The sequence below is a fragment of the Vespula vulgaris genome, chromosome 7 (assembly GCF_905475345.1).
Source record: "Vespula vulgaris chromosome 7, iyVesVulg1.1, whole genome shotgun sequence".
NCBI classification, from domain to species: Eukaryota; Metazoa; Arthropoda; class Insecta; order Hymenoptera; family Vespidae; genus Vespula; species Vespula vulgaris.
In genome coordinates this window covers 6829125-6849216 of record NC_066592.1, presented here as the reverse complement: position 1 = coordinate 6849216, position 20092 = coordinate 6829125, and the positions used below count along the sequence as shown (strand labels likewise).

General features: G+C 37.0%; 1 protein-coding gene across 5 annotated transcripts in view; it reads left to right on the top strand.

Moving 5' to 3' along the window:
- Positions 1-20092, top strand: part of LOC127065375 (uncharacterized) — a 257300-nt gene that overhangs the window by 186954 nt on the left and 50254 nt on the right. For 4 of the 5 annotated variants that reach the window (XM_050997629.1, XM_050997627.1, XM_050997630.1 and 1 more), the window contains one exon: positions 2413-2554. In XM_050997629.1, coding sequence (XP_050853586.1) covers positions 2413-2554 — 142 coding nt within the window. Of the gene's footprint in view, positions 1-2412; positions 2555-8371; positions 8780-20092 lie in introns of those variants that run through there. The other variant, XM_050997632.1, reaches the window with a different exon arrangement.

Sequence of the window (20092 nt, the reverse complement as noted above, 5' to 3'; positions counted from 1 at the left end):
GTCCTCTGTGCATCGAGCTGAATGTAGCTTCCGTGTCAAAGGTCTCCTTCTCTCTTAATCTCTCTCTCTCTCTCTCTTTCCCTCTCTCTCTCTCTCTGTCTCTTTCTCTCTCTCTCTCTCTCTCTCTCACTCACTTTCTCTCCCTCTCTCTCTCACTCCTCTCACGTCTCATATCGATTGCTCTCTCGAACTTCACTTCCTACTTTTCTTACTTCCTTCTACCTCCAACTACCTACCTCACCCTTCGAGTTCCTGTCCGTCGCGAATTAATTTATCGTTTACCACTTATATATCACGACGAAAATCCAACGTTTCACGATCGTAAGGACGAACGACGATATTATCATCTCTTTCTATCTATTAGTAGAAATAGGAGAAGAAACGATCTCTCTCGCTCTCTTCTCCCACTTCATTCCATCCCCTCCTTCGAAATACCTTTGTATCGTGAAGGGAAACTTTGAGTTTGAATCTCTCTCTCTCTCTCTCTCTCTCTCTCTCTCTCTCTCTCTCTCTTTCTATTCGTCTTCTTATCCGACGAAGAAGATTTCGAAACGCTCGATCTTGTTCAATGTAAAATGTTACCGGCAAACGATGCCTCTTACTCGACAGAGGAGATTTCGAAACGCTCGATCTTGTTCAGTGTAAAATGCTACCAGCAAACGATGCTTAATCGCGACGTCTTTTCCTTGTAATCCTCGCAGCTGCCACTGCAATGTAGTAATAAGGAGAAAGAGAAAGAGAAAGAGGGACAAAAATAGAAGGACAGAGAAGGACAAAGAGAGAGAAAGAGAGAAAGAGTGTCGGATGGCAAAGATGGTCGAAGGAACAGGACAAGATTCAGTGTACCTTTCTTCTGGATAATCCGCACTCTCTCTCTCTCTCTCTCTCTCTCTATCTCTCTCTTTCTTCCTATCTCTCTCTATACCTATCTTTATCTCTTCCTAAGAAGATTCACCATTTTTGCAAGTACGTTTGTGCCAGGATAGCTCGGCATACCGACTATACTCCGCGCCAAACGGCGAGCTTTCTGGCGAGAGCATTCGGAATGTTCATGGAATCTCGGATTTCTGTTAGAGAAAGATAGAGAAAGGTATATATATATATATATGTGTGTGTGTGTGTATGTGTATATATAATATAAGGGAAACACGAAAGATCAGGAGGAATGGTTGTAGAGTTGAAGATATAGAGACAGAGAAACATTTTCTATGGTTGAAACACGCGGAACGAAGGTTAACAGAGAAGTAGTACATACAATTGCATTCTCCTTCTATCGTTTGCCAAACGCACACTGATTGTTTAAACGTAAATGAACGCTTTTCCTTCCATTGAATTATTTTGACGGGGAAAATCAGGAAGGTTGTCGATATTCCGCATTTAAGATACGAACTCTTGCTACTACGAAAATGTCGTCGTTCTAACATAATGATCGAATTTCATGATAGCTTGATATTCCGATTGTTGTATGAATTCTCTCAGAGAAACTGAGAGAGAGAGAGAGAGAGAGAGAGAGAATTCGAATCTGTCTATGTTTCCTTGGACTTAGCGAGCTAGTAGAAGCTTCAGAGTTCGATGTTCGACATCTAGAAAATACCTCGAAGCGATCTCGAGTATATCTCGTTTCTGATCTCTCTCTCTCTCTCTCTCTCTCTCTCTTTCTCCCTTTCTTTGTCTCTTTCTCTCTCTCTCTCTCTCTTTCTCTCTTTTGTTCTCTGTATATATATTCCTGAGACAAATTCATTTCACGGGGGACAGATAAAACGTTGTTATATACACTCACAATGGCTCTATCACTAACGTTAAGAACGTATCCATTATTTTCATAATATAAAAGAAACAAAAAAGAAAAAGAAAAGAGAGAGAGAGAGAGAGAGAGAGAGAGAGAGAGAGAGAGAGAGGAAGAAAGAAGCAAAAGAAAAAAAAGGAAACCATCCATAAAACTTTACTTTTTATCGATAACACGTAACGTGGGTAATCATCAAAAAGGAAGAAAAAAAAACTTTGGGGAATTGATGAATAAGAAACTCGTAGTTTCTTCGTACGCGATCTCGTTATATAGGATCGATCCTTTTGCTCCGTGGCTATGTCGTAACATACGTAGCATTAAAATTTAAAATTCTCGACGGACTAGCCCTCGAAACGGTAGTCGCAGCGATAGAGCACTGATGGCGGCAGTAGTTGGCGACGGTACCAGTAACAGTAGTGTAGCATCAGTAGCAGTAACAGCAGCAGCAGTAGTAACAGCAACAACAACAATGATGGCGGTGGTGTAACAGTTGGGCTGCTTGCTCCCCATCAGAAACAGGAACTCGATCCTTCCCGCGAGCGCTACACCCCTAACAACCCTCAACTCCTACGTTGAACGTACGAGCCTACTTCACCCCGGCCTTTTTCTCTTCTTTCTTTTTACAGGCTGCAAATTTCCAGAGGAGTGGAACGGACGGTGGTTTCAATCGGGCAATCCAGGCCTCGTGACCGTCAATGGATCTATCATATCCAACAAGGGTCATTGCATCGAGGTCAAAGACGACGACAAGTTCCTCTTATACGATACGTGAGTCTCTAACCTTTCATTTGAATTACAAATAACCAAAGTTTCGGAGAAATATGTGCGTATGTATGTGTATGTGTGTGTGTGTGTGTGTTATAGGTAATACGCGTGTACATTTTTATACGCGTCGAACATACTACTCTGCCTTTTACCCATCTCTGATTCAACGTCCATATTGGTTTCTCCGATATCTCTTTCACTCTTTCCTTTTGTCTCTCTTTCTCTCTTTCTCTCTCTTTTTCTGCTGTCTGTCTGTCTCTCTGTCTGTCTGTCTGTCTGTCTGTCTACCTCTCTGTCTGTCTATCTTTCTGTCTCTCTTCATTCCCTTTTTCCTTCTCTCGCATCTCCCCCTTTCGAGCCTCACGGCGAAAACCCCCGTTCCTTCGAGCTTTTATTAATTAACTGCCTTCCGACAAAGCGCTCGAGGCGACGTGCCAACGAGAGAGAGAGAGAGAGAGAGAGAGAGAGAGAGAGAGAGAGAGAGAGAGAGCGAGAGGGAAGCAGGAATAAAACGTTTCTCGTGAAATTCCACTCGTCCGAGCCAAATGGAAAGGGAAGGCATGGTAGAAAGAGAGAGAGAGAGAGAGAGAGAGAGAGAGAGAGAGAGAGAGAGAGAGAGAGAGAGAGCGGGAGATATAGAGAGGGGAAAGAGAAAGAAAGAGAGAGAGAGAGAACGAAAGGATTGGAGCCGTGATGCTTTGAGATCCAAGGATGAGAAAGCTCTCTTCTCTTTCTAATATGTCAGTTTTCGTCTCTCTATTTCTTTCTCTCTCTCTCTCTCTCTCTCTCTCTCTCTCTCTCTCTCTATCTTGATAAAACGTATTCGCGTTTATGAAGTATTTCAATATTTTTCCGAAATAACATGCACGCTAATTTCATATAATCTTGCATGTTTTCGTTGATAATAATTTTCGTAATAAGTACGGGAACAACGACAACTTTGTTTTTCATACCCCATTGAGATTTTCGTAACTAGCTTACCCCTCTCCTCCACATATGTAACTACCATCTAGTATCATGAAAAAGAAAAAAAAAAGAAAAAAGAAATAGAATAACCAAAAACGAAAAAGGAAAGAAGCAAAAAAAAAAAAGAACAGAAAAAAGTGAAAATAAAAAAAAATATATAAAACAAAAAAAGGATCGACATGGAATAATTTCGTTGGGGAACACAAATTGAAAAAAATTCCCCAAATTGCGTCCGTCGCGACGACGAACGTCAGGGAAGGTTAATAGCGGACAAACCGTTTGAACTCGATCGAGCTGGTATCGGCGACGAAAATAAAGAGGGAACAAGGTGAGAGATCCAACGAGTAAACGAAGAGAGAGGAGTGAGAGAGAGAGAGAGAGAGAGAGAGAGAGGAGCAGACAGAATGAAAGAGAAAGAGAGATAGACAGACAGACAAACAGACAGACAGACAGACAGACAGAGTAAAAGAGAGAGAAAGAGATGGGAAAGCTTATTCATCGACTCGTGACGTATGTACGTATATACACATTTACTACATACGATTCAGTTTTTATCGGAACAGTGAATGAAAAACCATTGCACGCTCTTCTACCTGCGCAAATTTGTTTGTCAATTGGATGCCTTTTTTCAGCGCAACGCGATCGTTGATATACATAGATATCCACCTAACCGAAACGTTGTTATCCCCGTACGAACATGTTTGCAATTCTTCGGATATTTTTGATAGCTTCAACCTTTTGTTCATTTACACGTGATCTTTTGTTAACCCCTTATATTTTATAATCGACCGTCTATATTTCGTTTCGTTTGTTTCTTTTTTCCTCTCTTTTGCTTTCTCTTTTGTTTTCTTTCGTTTTTTCTTCCTTTTTGTTTTTCTTTTTTGCCCCCTCTATTTTTCTTTTTTCTTCGAATTTTTCGTTATCACGCTATACGTTCCGACCTAGGGTGGTGGTCTTCCCATAAAAAAATCCGTTCGATCGAACGAAACACTCGTTTTTTTTTTTTCTTTCTTTCTTTTTCTTCTTTTTTTTTTTCTATACCGCGAAAACGATAGAAAAATACACGGGGAACGATAAAATTATCTCGTCTCCCACCTTTTCCAACCCCGTCTGGAACGGAATTATTCGCAACGAGAAAGTATTACAAATCGGATCTTGCCGCGCTTTGTGTTTTGCAGCACATGGCGTAGCACAAAAACCAATTAATTTTGTTTGATCGGAGCTCTTCCAATTTTATCGCGTACTTTCCTCCATCGCTATTTCCACCCATCATCGGGCTCACGTTCATCCTCGATTTCTAACGAAAGTAAAATGGACACTCTTCCTTTGCTCTTTTTTTTTATCTCTTTCCTTCTCTCCATAACTCTCTTTCCCTCTCTTTCTCTCTCTCTCCCTCTCCATCTGTTTCTTTCTTTTTCTTTTTCCCTCTTCATTTGTTTTCTATGCCACCGTCCAAAATCGCGCGACACATTTTCCCAGAACGTATTGCTCAACGAGAAACTATCGCTTCGCACGAAATCGATTAACTTCCCGCACGGAAATTCTCTCGTTGAATTTTCTTTCGCAAACACACGTCGAGATAGTTAGAGAAAGAGAGAGAAAGAGAGGAAGCAAAAGATGCAGAGAAATGTAACTACTGAATTTACTTGGATTCGTCCAGAGAATCATTGAAATCGAAAATTGAATATTTCTAATCAATTCTGTCAGATCATCGGGTTACACGGGTTATCCTTCCTTTCATCGTGTAAAATAAATTTATAAAGTTTCTCGAAAAAGGAAGACACTCGTGAAAATGTAATCAGAACGGATAAACTTTGATCGTAGTCAAATATAAATGCAAGTTGCTTCGAGTTATAAATAATTATCTTGCTACGAGTTTATATTATGGATCTTTTGAAAATCGTTTGTTGTCGCGATTGATAGTTCATAAGTATTTCACGATTCTTGTTTCGAGCTAATAGAATCGATCGCGTTATTACTATGCAAAGATATTTTCGTAATCGGATAATTTAAAATACAAATTTAAGATAAATGATAAGCGAAGTTTTAAATCATTGAAACGACGATCGGTCACTGTGAGTAGTTATTGCGACTATTTCTATATAAATGCCATTAGAGTGAATTTTAATATTTAACGGTTGAATAATCGGGTCCGAGTATTTAACAGATTTGAACGAAATTAAATCATAGGTACGATTAATTGTCACCGGACACGTTTCTGTTTTTCGTTCGGTTTTTTCTCTTGCTGTATTTTTCTTTTTTTTTTCCTTTGTTTTGTTCTGTTTTGTTTCGTTTCGTTTTGTTCTATTTGTTTCTCACCGTTCTCGTACTTTTACTTTTTTTTTCTTTTTTCTTTCTTTCCTCTCTCCCCCTTTTTTTTTTATCTTTTTTTCTATTTATTAAAGTAAAATCGCGTTCAATCGAGTCACTCGACAGCGAAATTAACGAATCGCGCGAGCTCTCTTGGGCCTTCGTTATCTTCAAGAGCTCGACAGCACAATGGAATTTGCTCGTAACTGCTTCCCAGTAATTAGACCGCGCTAACTTTTCATTAGATAAATATGCGCTCTGCGAACGAACGCTCAGAGAGATTGAGAGGAACCGGTAACGAGTCTGCGCTATATTCATTTTATATTCGTGCAAAGTCTCTCTCTTTCTCTCTCTTTCTCTCTTACTCTTTTGCTCTATCTACGGGAACGTGATAACCCAAAGTTCGAATAACGCTAACACACACAGATTATTCGCGAATTTCGTTAAACGTTAATAATAAATTTTATATCGATTTTTTTTCCCTCTCACTCATACATCAATCTGATATTCTTAACCTCACGCCCACACTCCCACCCATTCAACGTTAACGAAATAAATATCCCAATTAATACGGATGAACTTTTACTAAAACTCACGATTTGCGATTTACTTTTAAGCAGATTAACCAAAATTTTTTTTCTCTCTCTTTTTTTTTTCAACCCGGACCCCCACGATTTCGAAAGTACTCCGTACTCCTGTAATTACAGTTTTTCTAACCACTCTGACTTGTTCGATCGTTACGTTTCTCGATGCTTCTCGTGGTACGATTTAACGTTCGCTTGGGTAATGAGATGGGAGATGAGAATATTTCACCGCGATGGGAGAAACTTTTACGAAGAAAGAGAGAGAAAGAGAGAATACAAGAAAGAAATAAACATTAGCAAATATATATATATGTATATATACACATATATATGTATAGAGAAAAAGAGAAAGAGAGATACATAAATTGAGAACGAAAGTAAGAAGAGAGTGAGGATAGAAGAGAGTAATCGTAAGAGAGGAAGAGATATAACGAAAGGACGATAGAAACTGCGGTGGATGACGCGAAGCCGAGCAGAGTCGAGAGTTAAGTTTTAATTAATGTAATGGAGAGTAGCGCGTGATTAGCTTGCCAATCAGCGGCACGGTGCTTCTTCCTAAGAAGTTGTCGTAGTTGAGGTCGAGAGGGATGATGTCCTTTCGTCGAGAAGAAGAAGAAGAAGAAGAAGAAGAAGAAGAAGAAGAAGACGACGAAAGAGAAAGAGAAAAAGAAAGAGAAAGAGAAAGAGGAGGGAAATCGACGATGTCGAATCCGCTAAATAGTACGATCGAGGACGAAGGTACCAGCTGCCATTAAGATTCGTTCATTCGACTCGAGAGACCAAGAAGAAGACGCTCGAAGGAATAATTAAGAATCCTTTCGTCTATTATTTTTACTGCTCTTTTTTCTTCCTCTTTTCTTTCTTTTTTTTTCTTTTTTTTTTCTCTTTCCTATTTTACTGGCCGATTAGTACCAACGATGGTTCTTCTTTTTTCTTCTCTCTTTTTTTTTTAAACCTCTCACTTTGTTCTACTTTTTTATTAATTGCTTTTATTATTATTATTATTATTATTATTATTATTACTATTTTTGTTGTTGTTATTGTTATTATCATTATTTAATTTATTGCAATATGCCATAGAATAAATGGAAAGAGAGAAATAGAGGACGAACTTCCGTCTATTATTTATGTAGAATATCGTCTATTCCCGATAGGATTTATTCGTTAAAACGGCCTGCGTTCGTTTCGCAATCGTAAATACGTACTCGCAAATATATTCTCGAAAGATCATAAAGATACGATAGATCTGCTGAACGGACGATATTCATTGTTAAAATCAATGAAATATAAGCTACGCCACGCTACGTTCTGCCTTTATTAAATTTCGAACAAACTACGGGCACCGCTTTAATTACGGCGTTTATCGTGGTATCGATATATAAAACTATTCATGTGTATATATGTATATGCACATGAATACTTTTATATATATATATATATATATATATATATACATATATCTATATAAAGAAGATATTTGTATCCCTTTATGTTTGTGTGCGATTCGATACATTTCTACACATACGATCGTACATTATCCAGAATTCCCACAGCGACTTTTGAATTCTGCAATTATGCCAATAGAAATGTTCATACTTCTAACGGCTCTATTACCTTTCTTGTTATTATTCTTGTTATATGTAAACGAATGAGGAATATTCGAATCGCTGATAACATCCCCGTTATATTCTATGTTATATGGTAATAGTATTACAACAAAGGATATTTTACTAATTATCGTTTAGAATACGGCGCGTCTAATCGATAATTTTTTTTTCTATTCCTTTTTTATATCCTCTCTTTGTATATAATACTCCTTTTTTTTTTTTTAACTCATTCTAGACAGACCTTTTTTTCTTTCTTTCATTTCCTTTTCGTTGTTATTATTATTATTATTATATATATATATACATTTTTTTTTATTTTTTTTCTATTTTTTTCTCTCTTTTTTTTTTTATAGACCGCGATCGAGACGAGATAACGAAAAAAAGGGGAAGAGATATGGAAAGAGAGATAGAAAGGGAGTAGATCGAGATAGAAATGGAAGGAGAATGCGAGCCGGAGGAGGAAAAAAGTTATATTGCCTTTGCGTCCGGAGTGACGAGCCCATGCGTCGCCGGAATATGAATAATATCCGACCGACGGAGTAGGATTTCTGTTACACGTGTGTGGAGAGAGGAAAAAAGAGAAGGAACGGGAGGGAGAAATAAAAAAAGGAGGATCAAAAGAGAGAGAGAGAGAGGGAGAGAAAGAGAGAACGAGAGAAAACGAGAGAAAAAGAGAGGATCTGAACAAGTACCTGCTAGATTCTCTCGGAGACAGAGTATTCTCTGATTGGATTCGAATTGGAGGAGAAGTTTATTCCTCGGTATGCATAACTCGTTGGAAATTATTTTGCAGTGGAAGAAGAGCAGAGAGGATTAGGGTATGAGAGAGAAGGAGGTAGAGAAATATATATATATATATATAAAAGATACTCATCCCCTTTCTTCCTCTTTCTCCATCTCTTTCTCTTTCTCTCATTTAGTCGACGACATCTTCACCATTACTCTATCCTTTCACGCAGTCAGTCTCGTTCTGTCGCGGTTCTCGATTGTCTATAACTTCATAGTTTCTTGCGAGCAAGGACGCCACGACGCCCGCAATAAATAGCTTTCCGTCTGTTCTTCCATTCCCCTTTTGTCTCTCCGCGCGAGCGCGTATAATTCGTCGAGAGGAGCCTCCGTAGAAACCTACAGCTATCCATACACGTCGTATATCTCCTATCCACTCACCCCACCCACCACAATCCCACCCTCTTCTCCTCTCACTCTACCATATCCTATACCACCCGAACCCGAACCCGAATCCGTACCCGTACCCATACCTATACCTATACCCATACCCATACCCATACCCATACCCATACTCATACCCTTCTCTCTCTCTCTCTCTCTCTCTCTCTCTCTCTCTCTCTCGCTCCCTCCCTCTCTTTCCTTCCTCTACTCCTCCATCCAAACGGTGTCCTATTTCGCTCGCTCTCTTTCTCATTCCTCCTATTCCACCTCCTCTACCTCCTCTCCATTCCCTCTTGTTGTCTTCCACGTCATTGTTCCATTGTGTGTAATTGCATTCAGGACGTGCATTTTGCAGTTTCGACTTGGCGTGCTCCGTTGTATATACAAGAGAAAGAGAAGGAGAGAGAGAGAGAGAGAGAGAGAGAGAGAGAGAGAGAATTGTGTGTTAAGGGAGGAGGGGATAAACTTTGTAGTTATCGGAAACGAGCATTTGAGATGAAGAAAAGAAAATTCTTATCTACTTCTCTTTTTCTCTATTTTCTTTTTTTTCTTTTCTTCAGGAAGAAAAGGAAGAAAGAAAAAAGAAAATAAAAAGAAACCGGTACGATCGTCTACGATGATCTCGATCATCCGACATGTTTACTTTTATTGACCCGGAGATTAATTTATTTTTTCTTTCTTTCTTCTTTTCTTTTCTTTCTTTCGAAAGAGAGTCATTGACAAATTTCTTTCTCTTCTTTCTCTCTCTTTCTCTTTCTTTCCGTCTTTCTATTTTTGCACTTAACATAGATCGAAGATAAACGCGAGAGTTTCCGTTCTCCGGGGTGCTGGAAGAAAAGAAGAAAAAAGAAGGGAAAAAAAAACACTTTAAACGTTGAACTCTTCCTTCAAATGTAGGCTACACTATGGCGGGAATAAAAAGAGAGAGAAAGAGATGTTGGAACAAGCGAAAGTAACCAAAGACGAGGAAATAATGGTACTTGGATGGACGAGGGTTAGTTCGAAGGGTAAAGGAAAAGAGGGTGAAAAGGATCTCTTGGACCGAAGGAACCGAAGCTCTCTCTCTCTCTCTCTTTATATATATATATATATATATATATATATATATATATTTCTTTCTATTTAGGTACCTATCTATCCATCTATCCACCTATCTATTTCTCTCTCACTCTTAACCGCTCCACAGAAACTTATCTAATCAATCAGCCAACTGATCAACCTTTCATTGATCGCTGTAATCCATCAAGATATAAAACCGATACAACTATCGCTTGACTAACCCAAGAAGCTTATACCATCGCAATCCTTTTGAGTTATAACGTTAATTATTTTTCTTTGAGGATAGAAACTCGATCCTCGGTGAAAGTCTTCCTTTCGGTTGGTAAAACTTGACACTATATATATATATATATATATATACACATACATATACACATATATATACACCCTCTCTCTCTATTTCTTTTTCTATTTTTCTTCGAAAAAAATGTCGATTCGCAAGACAAACCTGAGAAGAATTTCTCGTTTTACTGATCTTCGTCTCTTGAGAAATTGCATCTCCTCTTTTTTTCTCCTCCTCTTCTTCTTCTTCTTCTTCTATGTACTCGTATTATTTCATTAACATCATCGTCCTTAGGAAATTACAAGTCTAGGTCGACATACTTTACTCGTATCACGTACATACGATGAAGATCTTAGCACGTAAGTAGAGCTTGACGCCTAGAGGTGGAAATTCTTTAAATTCCGCGAACGTTTAACGTACTTAACGCACGAAGTAAAGAGTTTATGGTCGCTTCGATGGATCGAACGGATCGAACGAACGAACGAGCAAGAGAGATAGATAGATAGAGAGAGAGAGAGAGAGAGAGAGAGAGAGAAAGAGAAAGAGAAAATTAGAGCAAAATCTAGGCCAACTGTGTAACCGATAATTCTCAACTCTCGTGATATAGATATTCTACGTTCGTCTACCTTCCATCAGAATTTTATTATCTCGTCGGTGTGCTAATGAAAATTTTTTACTAAATACACTCTTACGATACGCGAATCTCTCTGCACGTTCGTTCGCGAAAGAAAAATAGAAAAATGTACGTAAAAGTCGACGAATAATGATAATTAATTCAGAAAAAAAAAAATCTTTCTCTAACTTTGACTCTCTCATTTATCAAGCACTCTTGTTACGAACGAAAAGATACAAGAAATATTTTTTGTAAAAATAATATATTAATAATAAACAGCGTGTCGATACGACGAACGAAATGATTTCAATTTTTCCGAATGGTAGATCTATAATAAGTGATTACATTATGTCGGCGTAAGTAAAACGAGAAAAGAAGAGATCGTTCATTTAAATTGTCGAGAGGAAAATAGTTAACGAGAGTTTAGGTAGTGTTCGATCATAATTTTCGCAGGAACCACAGAGGAACGCGCGTATTCGATATGATGATAGTTGTGTTGTGTTGTGCTAAGGAGGCGAACGCGATATTAATAGCCGTGTACACGTGTAAGCGAATTTATGCGGCGCGGTTACGCGGGATTTAGCATATCAATGGATACACCAGGGTAATACCTGTTAAACATCAACACAGCTGACGCTGAAGCGAGTGCTCGGTTTACGGCTGACATTGACAGATGTTACGTGTCAGTCTCGCGTAGTCCGCGATAGCATCGTCTTTTGTAGAAGCATTTGCTCCTTGTCCTCATCTTCCCGGTCTATCTCAAATATCAAGGATAAGGCCAAGACTGTATCTAGAGAGATAGATAAATAGATAGATAGATAGATAGAGAGAGAGAGAGAGAGGGAGAGAGACTCGGACGAAACGTTTGGATATGTCTATACACTTTATCTTTTTATATATGTATATACGTATATAAATCATTTCATTCGAATTGTTTCATCCTATAAAATATATAAATTATTTTTTCGTTTTTGGTAAAAAAAAAAAAAAATGAGATAAACGTAACATTTCTTTTTTTTTTTTTTTTTTCAATGCAAATATATAATTCTGAAATATATATTAAGAGACCGAAAGTAACTATTGATGGAAGTCTAATGGAATAATCGATTAATAAATGTTATTTTAATATTATTTTTTTTTGTTTTCTTTTCTTTTTATTTTTTGGACCGAATTCTTTCTCCAGTGAAATTGATTAAATCGTATATGATATAAAAAGTACTTGTCAATGGAAATTTCGACAATGATCGCGTTTTGTATGCACTGTTGGGTAAATTTATTAATATGTTGTATATCTTGTGCAATGTATAGAGTTAATTCTACCCTTTGAAATAACTTTTTGTTTATGTTTCTCTAAAATTATTCGTTCAAAAGTTATTCGCGAAATAAATTCGATTTGTTTCTCAAATGTGTGTATATATATGTGTGTACGTGTTTAATGTGTGTATATATATATATATATATATATATATATATATATATATATATATATAAAATAAACGTCATCGAAACGATAGGGAGAATAGGGAGGACTGTTCTATGTAAAATCTCGAGCTCGATTTTCTACAAAATTATATATAGGTCAGTATGTCAGTCTATTTCCGGGAATCAATGTAAGCCACTCTAGAGCATGAAAAAAAAAGAAAGAAGAGGAAAAAAGGAAAAGAAGAAAAAAAAAAGAATGGAACAGGTTTCATTTCTTTCTTTTTTTCTTTCTTTCTTTCTTTCTTTCTTTCTTTCTTTCTTTCTTTCTTTCGACGACCATTTTTACTTTTTTCTACGAATTTATATAGGTCTGTGTGCCAATTTGATTCGATGAATTTCAAAGAGGTCAATGAACTCAAAGAACGGCGTATTACGATATCGAAATAAACTCGTACGTGATTTTTCTCTACAACTTTTTTTGTCCTTTTTTTCTTCTTTTTTCTTTCTTTCTTTTCTTTACTTTTATTTCTGTTTTTTTCTTTTTTTTTATATTTTTTTCTATAATCGAGATCAATCCACCACAATGAAAAACACGTACGAATCTTAATGAATTATTAACAGAATTAAATAATAATTACAATGGAATGCAATAATATTTTGTTATACGAGAAACATTTGAAAATCGAATTCTTCGTATAATCACGTTAATTCTAAAAGGGTGGGAGGTGAGGGTGAGGAGGTAGAGAATGTACGTGTATGTACGAGAATATGCGTGGGGCCGAGTCTACGCGATGGAGAGAAAAAAGCAATACATAGCAATCATGGATACGCGATCGTTTGAATTGAAATTGAATTTAAGCGTATGAATATTACAGTAACACATAGACTAGAGCCGTTCGATGGTACGATGAAACAATTGTTGCGGAAGGTGCCCATTTGTTCAAATGCTAAAAGCAAAATTACAGACAACTGTCGATATATATGCATGGAAACACAAACGTACATATATATACACACGTATACATATATTTTATATAATATCTAATACGTATAAATATGTACATATATATGTATATGTACATATACATACATGTGTATGTGTGTGTGTATATATATGGAATGGGATCGATGATAGAAACTAATTTTCTATCTAACAATATAATTAATGTTTGCAGTTAAACGGTAGTTCGACCATGTTGGACAAATGCTCTCGACACGCCAGACAGCGATCATAACTATGAAAACAAAGACTCGCGTTATGTAATTACATGTTAACCAACTCGCTTTAACGTAGTACGTCATTATTATACGTATACCGGGTGTACTTCTCTCCGACGACGAATCGAAAGTAGCCAGACACGTAGTTACCTACGTATGTATATGCATATACGACGCACGTGTAATCTCGTACGCGGCAAAGTTGTATTAATTAGTAGGATGAGATATGTATGTTACGTACGTACATATGTTTTTACGTGTATTCGTATATGCATATATATATACGTGTAGCACGTGTATGTACATATATGTATGTACATATATTTATATATATGTATATATATTATGTATGTATATATTATATACACAGACATACATTATCTTTCTCCATCTCTTTCTCTTCGTCGTACGTTTCATCTCTTTCTCTTATCCGGCTACATCAGTCGAGTTACAATTCGCTCGGATTAATTAACCACAATCCTCCTGGACTCGTGCTTGTTTTGCTAAAACGTTAAATAAGGAAAGAACGCATTTCAGTCGGGAACAAGGACGAGAAAGAGAAAATATCGAAACCACGGAATGTCTACCAACGAAAACGTTGATAGAATCGTTAAGTTTCCTTTCTCTTCTGGTCTTTTTTCTTTTTTTTATTTTTTACTTATTTTTTTTTTTCTTTAATCATTGTTTTATTTTATTTTATTAATATTTCTTCTTTCGATCGACGATGTTATAGAAAAATTGTGGTCGGATATGTGCATTAGCAAATACGTTTGTAAATTGTAAAAGGTAAATCGACGTTCACTTAGTTATAGATATATCCAGGTATACGTACGATTTCGATTAATCGGCATTTGGACGTTTGTAATTTAAGTTAACAGCTGTTCCGATAATCCGGGACTTCTCTCTATTTCATAGCCGTTTAACGGCTTATGATCGTTCGGATGTGTATTAATTAAATTTAATAAACGGCGCTGCGCTATCGACGGTCGAACGGAGATGAAGTCGTCGTCGCTCGTAATATCATTACCGATATTTCTTTTTCACGAATACACATGCACTTACGCATGCACACACTTACGTAGACACAAGTATATACTATAATATTAATTCGTGATAGATATATATATCGTTATAAGATATATCAAATAGATATATACATACATGTGCAATATATCTCGTTAATTCGTAACTTGCAGCAGCTCTCTTTTTATCTTTTTTCTTATTTTCTTTTGTTCGCATACGCTTTAACACGAAATTCATACGCTATGATTTGATACGCATAAGTTTGTACGTAGTATAACTATGATATTAACGCTACTGAATATTTTCTTTTTTTGTTTTTATTACAAATCTTCGAAGACACAAATTAATAAAATCGTGATTCGTAATTCGTATCGTAGAAGATTAACGCTTTTATCAGTTTTTCGATGGAAACACAATATGCATATAATGCGCATCAAGCTATCTCCGACGTTCCGACGTGATCAATTTTGAAGGAAATAAGTTCGCGTCTCTTCGTGAGAACCGATTATCTCCTCTTTTCCATCGCCTTATCCTTTTCTGACGGGTATACAAACGAGACACAATTAAAATGTTGATTCTCGCTTGCGGCGCGATGCCGAAAAGACAAGACCTAAAATGAAAAATCAAAGAAAAAGAGAGAGAGAGAGAGAGAGAGAGAGAGAGAGAGAGAGAGAAGAAAAGAGACTGTATATACATATATATGTATATATATATATATATATAGTTTCAACGACGAAGAATTTAATAGAGAATACGGTCTCTTCGTTAGAACGAATATACAAGTTGCAACGAGGAACGAATTTAAAGAGAGGAGGAACGAGAAACGATTTTATCAATCTCATTGGACGAAAGGACGAGTCGCAAAATTAATTGGATCATCACGGTCCTTTTGACATAGCGCTGGAAGATCAAAGTCGACGGTATCAAACTTGAGTCCATTTAAATCGAACATTAAAACCGACGTTAAATCGAAAGTTAACGTGTTCTTTGTGACAATATCAATTCTTGCTTATCTCAAAACTCTTCTTTCTCTTTTCCGGGATAGATCGATCGATCTCGAACGAACGAATTAACGAACGAATGAAAAAACGAACGAACGATTGATCGACAAGTGAAAGCTTATATCTCTCTTACTTTTTTCTCTCTTATTTTACTTCTCTTTCTCTCTCTCTGTCTGTCTCTCTCTCTCTCTCTTTTTCTATTACTTTATTTCTCTTTTCTCTTTTCTTTATCGCATATTATGTCCCACTCCATTCCATCGAGGACAACGTGCTCGCGAGTTGCAAATTGATCATAACGAGATTACTCTGGCTCGTTCGCAGACCGTTTCGATTAAGCACTTGTAATAAATAAAGCAGTGATTTCATAAAAATATTGCGATATCCGGACGGAATTGCGCCAATTAAGCGTCGAAATAAAATTGATAAACATCGTGGCAATACCTTCTCTCTCTCTCTCTCTCTCTCTCTCTCTCTCTGTCTGTCTCTCTATCTCTCTGTCTCTTTCCGTGCAAGTTATATACGTACATATATAAATCGTTTTATATTATTGATAAGAGTTAAAAGGGTGTGCTTTTTTTCTTGTTTTTAGTTTTTTCCTTTTTTTTTTTATTTCATTTTCTTCTTTTTTTTTTATTTTTTTACTTCTTTTTATTTTTTCATTTTGTCAATTTCGATTGAAGCCATCGCATTCGAAAAATACTCTCTTGGAAAAGCACTTCGTTGAATTTCCACGCTCCAATAACACTCACGATATTAACTAAAAATGTACGGTGTACTGAAGAGAGAAAGAGAGAGAGAGAGAGAGAGAGAGAGAGAAAGAGAGGAGAGAAAGAGAGAGGAAACGAGAGAGGGAGAAAGAAAAAGAGAAAAGAAAAAACGATTGAAAAAATAGGAAAAAAAAGGAGCCAATTAAATTAGCACAATCTCTTATCATTTAAAGAATTGATTATCACCGATCGAACGTCATTACGTATTTTTATATTCCTCTGTCCATCGTCAAACACGATAGACGAATGTTTGGAAAGAACCTTTTCGTATTTTTTTTTTTTTTTATCGAAGCAATACTTTTACTAATTTATTAAAATCAGGTATTTCGTGAGATTTCTATGATTCGAATTTGTAAAATAAAAGCTTCTTCTGTTGTCTGGATTACGATCGTTTGGGAATGTACAAAAATTTTCTGCTTAATATATACCAACCGTGAGTCGGAAGATAGAGAATCGTTGGAATTTACGAAATAACATTTTTTTCCGCGGTCGGATTTCGAAATCGGTTCTATGTAGAATCCGTAGAAAGCATGCTAACATCGCGCTATCCGTATACACGGCACACAGAACACAGAACACAGTACACAGAACACAAAAAGGAAACACAGAACATGGAACACGGAATACAGATCACAAATCACAATTACAAATCACTCAATCAATACATTTCTGGTGTAACTAACTTCACAATTCCTCTCTCTCTCTCTCTCTCTCTCTCTCTCTCTCTCTCTCTCTCTCTCTTTCTCTTTATCTCTCTGTCATCGTGGCTTTCTCTTTAACTCTTTTATTCCATGTGTTACTTCGCTAGTAGACCATCGGACTTTTTCACTCGTTTAAAATCCTTCCGTCCTTCGAAATTAACCAACCCTAAACTTTAATCTCTTGTCACGAAGAAAATATTACCTACGAAGTTAAATCATCGAAATTCAAAACGTTTAAAAAATGAATTTTATAAAGATATATACAACTTTTCAAAAGCGAAACAGATTAAGAACAAACATTTTATTATTAAACAAGAGAGTTCCAAAAGAGCGACGAAAGAAACTTATCCCGAGAGATCTTTCCTCTATCCTTTAACAACAACACCATTGACTAACGTGAGGATCAACTAGCTGCTCATTGTCAGTCCTAGGAATCCTCAATGGCGCATCATCGTCATCGTCCTGGTGCATGGTGGTTAGTGACGGTGGTTTCGTCGTGGCGTTGTTGGGTCCACGACAAATAGAGACAATTAAGCGGCTAATATGAGATACTCTCGTCGTATGACCGTCGTGTGTGCATCTCCCACGGGCTAGTAGAGAGGGATGAAAATAGGGGGAGTGGGTGGATAGAAGGGAGAGGTAGAGGGACAGAAGGGTGGTCGAGTAGGTCGGTCGAAGGGTGGATTCATCGCACAACAATGCTATGCTATTGCAAACACCAGCGGGAAAACCAACAATGCTCCTGCTCCGTTTCCCTTTAACGCTATACGAGAATCCCTATGTATCTCTATCTCTATCTATCTCTCTCTGTCTCTCTCTCTCTCTCTCTCTCTCTGTCTGTCTCTTTCTCTCTCTCTCTCTCTCTCTCGCTTATTGGATGCGCGTGCGTCTGGCAACGCGCACGCACGTTTTCAGAAGACCGATCACAGTGTCCAGACCGATCGTGACCGTGCATACGGTCCTAAAATCACATTAAACGGAAGTATAAATACGAGTGAAATAACTCGACTTTGTTTCTCTCTTTTTTCTCTTTCTCTCTTTCTCTCTTTTTCTATGTTTCCGTCTGTCTTTGTTGGTTGACAAACATCGATACTATAGAAGCTACAACTTATAAAAATATATCATCGAAATCTTCTTTGATAAAGAGTTCTTTGTTAAGAGAGATCAATGATGATCGAGGAAAGAAAATTGAAGGAGGAACGTCTGATCAAATTCGTTCTATACTACTGACGTAGTACGTACTCCTCTAGTATGTAGATATTATTATCATACTATCTTGATATAATCGTTAAAATTTTTCTTTGTTCGAAAATTCCATTTTTTTGCAAACTGTATAATATATTTATTTTCATAATATACTTTCGCAAGTAGTTTCGTTCAGTAATTTTGTAAAATTCTTATAATTTGAGAGTTCCTTTTTCGTCAATAATATCATTACGATCATGTAAATATGTTCTAATTCATCCTTTATTCATCTCTCTCTCTCTCTCTCTCTCTCTCTCTCTCTGTCTCTCTTTTTTACGCAAGTAACCTTCTTTGATATCGCATAAGCGTGGGGATTGCACAGGAAAACGAACGAAAGCCGCTTGCTCGCGAATCACAAAGCGATTTAATACGCGCTGTCGGCCCAAATAAATGTGGTTTCCGTGAATCGCGATGGTGCATTCCAAACGTAAAGTTTAGTAACAATGAACAGTCGAGCGCGGATGGTGTATGTATGCAACAAACCGCTCGTAGCCCCGTTACAAAAATAATAATTCTGAATCAAATATGTATAAAGAACGGAATGGTATGGCGGACGGTGGTTCTACGCATGACATTGTTATTGTAAAAATAATTCTATTTATTTTACTTTCGTTTTACCAATAGGAGAAGGACGAAAAGAGAAAGAAAAAAAGAAAGAGAGAAAGAGAGAGAGAGAGAAGTAATCTGCGACGAAAAGTAAATTGAAATTTTTACGGTGGGATCGTTTTGTTAATTGTTAATTAAATGTTACAAATCAAGATGTTAAGTTTTTTCGTTTCATCGACGATACGAAATCAGGATGCTTTAAGAAAGAGATAAACGATCGAAAAGAAGCAAAACGAGAGATTGAGAGTAAGAGAGAGAGAGAGAGAGAGAGAGAGAGAAAGAGAGAGGGAGAACGAGCATCTAACGAGAAAGTTGGAAGAAGCAAATAGCTAAATCAACGGCCTGCGGGTACCCACGTTGAACGAGTTCGAAGAAAAAGTGTTGGAAAAGCCTCTTTTCTTTCGACGATACTCTTACATACGTACATACATACATACATACATACATACATATCTGTTATATATACACGTGTAGGTGAGTTCGCGAATACCTTTCGCCTCGTTTCTCAAGCTTACCGCATAATATCGTGTGCAATGTGCGACGTTCGTTGAACATTAAAATTGATGCCTTTGATGTGAACGCTAGGAAATAATAAGAACTTGACGTACCGAGCTCTCTCTCTTTGATCATTGCTAAAGAGATTGGTAATCGTTTTTAAACGTGATTAGCCACATCTCCAACCTTGTCTCTTCATATTCCAAATAACACTCTTTCCTTTTTCTTCTTTTTTCATCGATTTAAAACACTTTCGCGAGCTTTGGTGATCGAAAGAAAAGAAAGGAGAAAAGGAAAAGAGAGAATAGATAAACGAGGAAGAAATATGAGGAGATATAAAAGAATATATATATTTACAAAACAAAAAGAAACAAAGAAACAAAGAAGAGGAAGAAGAAGAAGAAGATCTCTCGTTGAGATCATTGTTGCACTGATCCCACGCAAAGTTTCGAATCTTGCTGGTTAAAACGA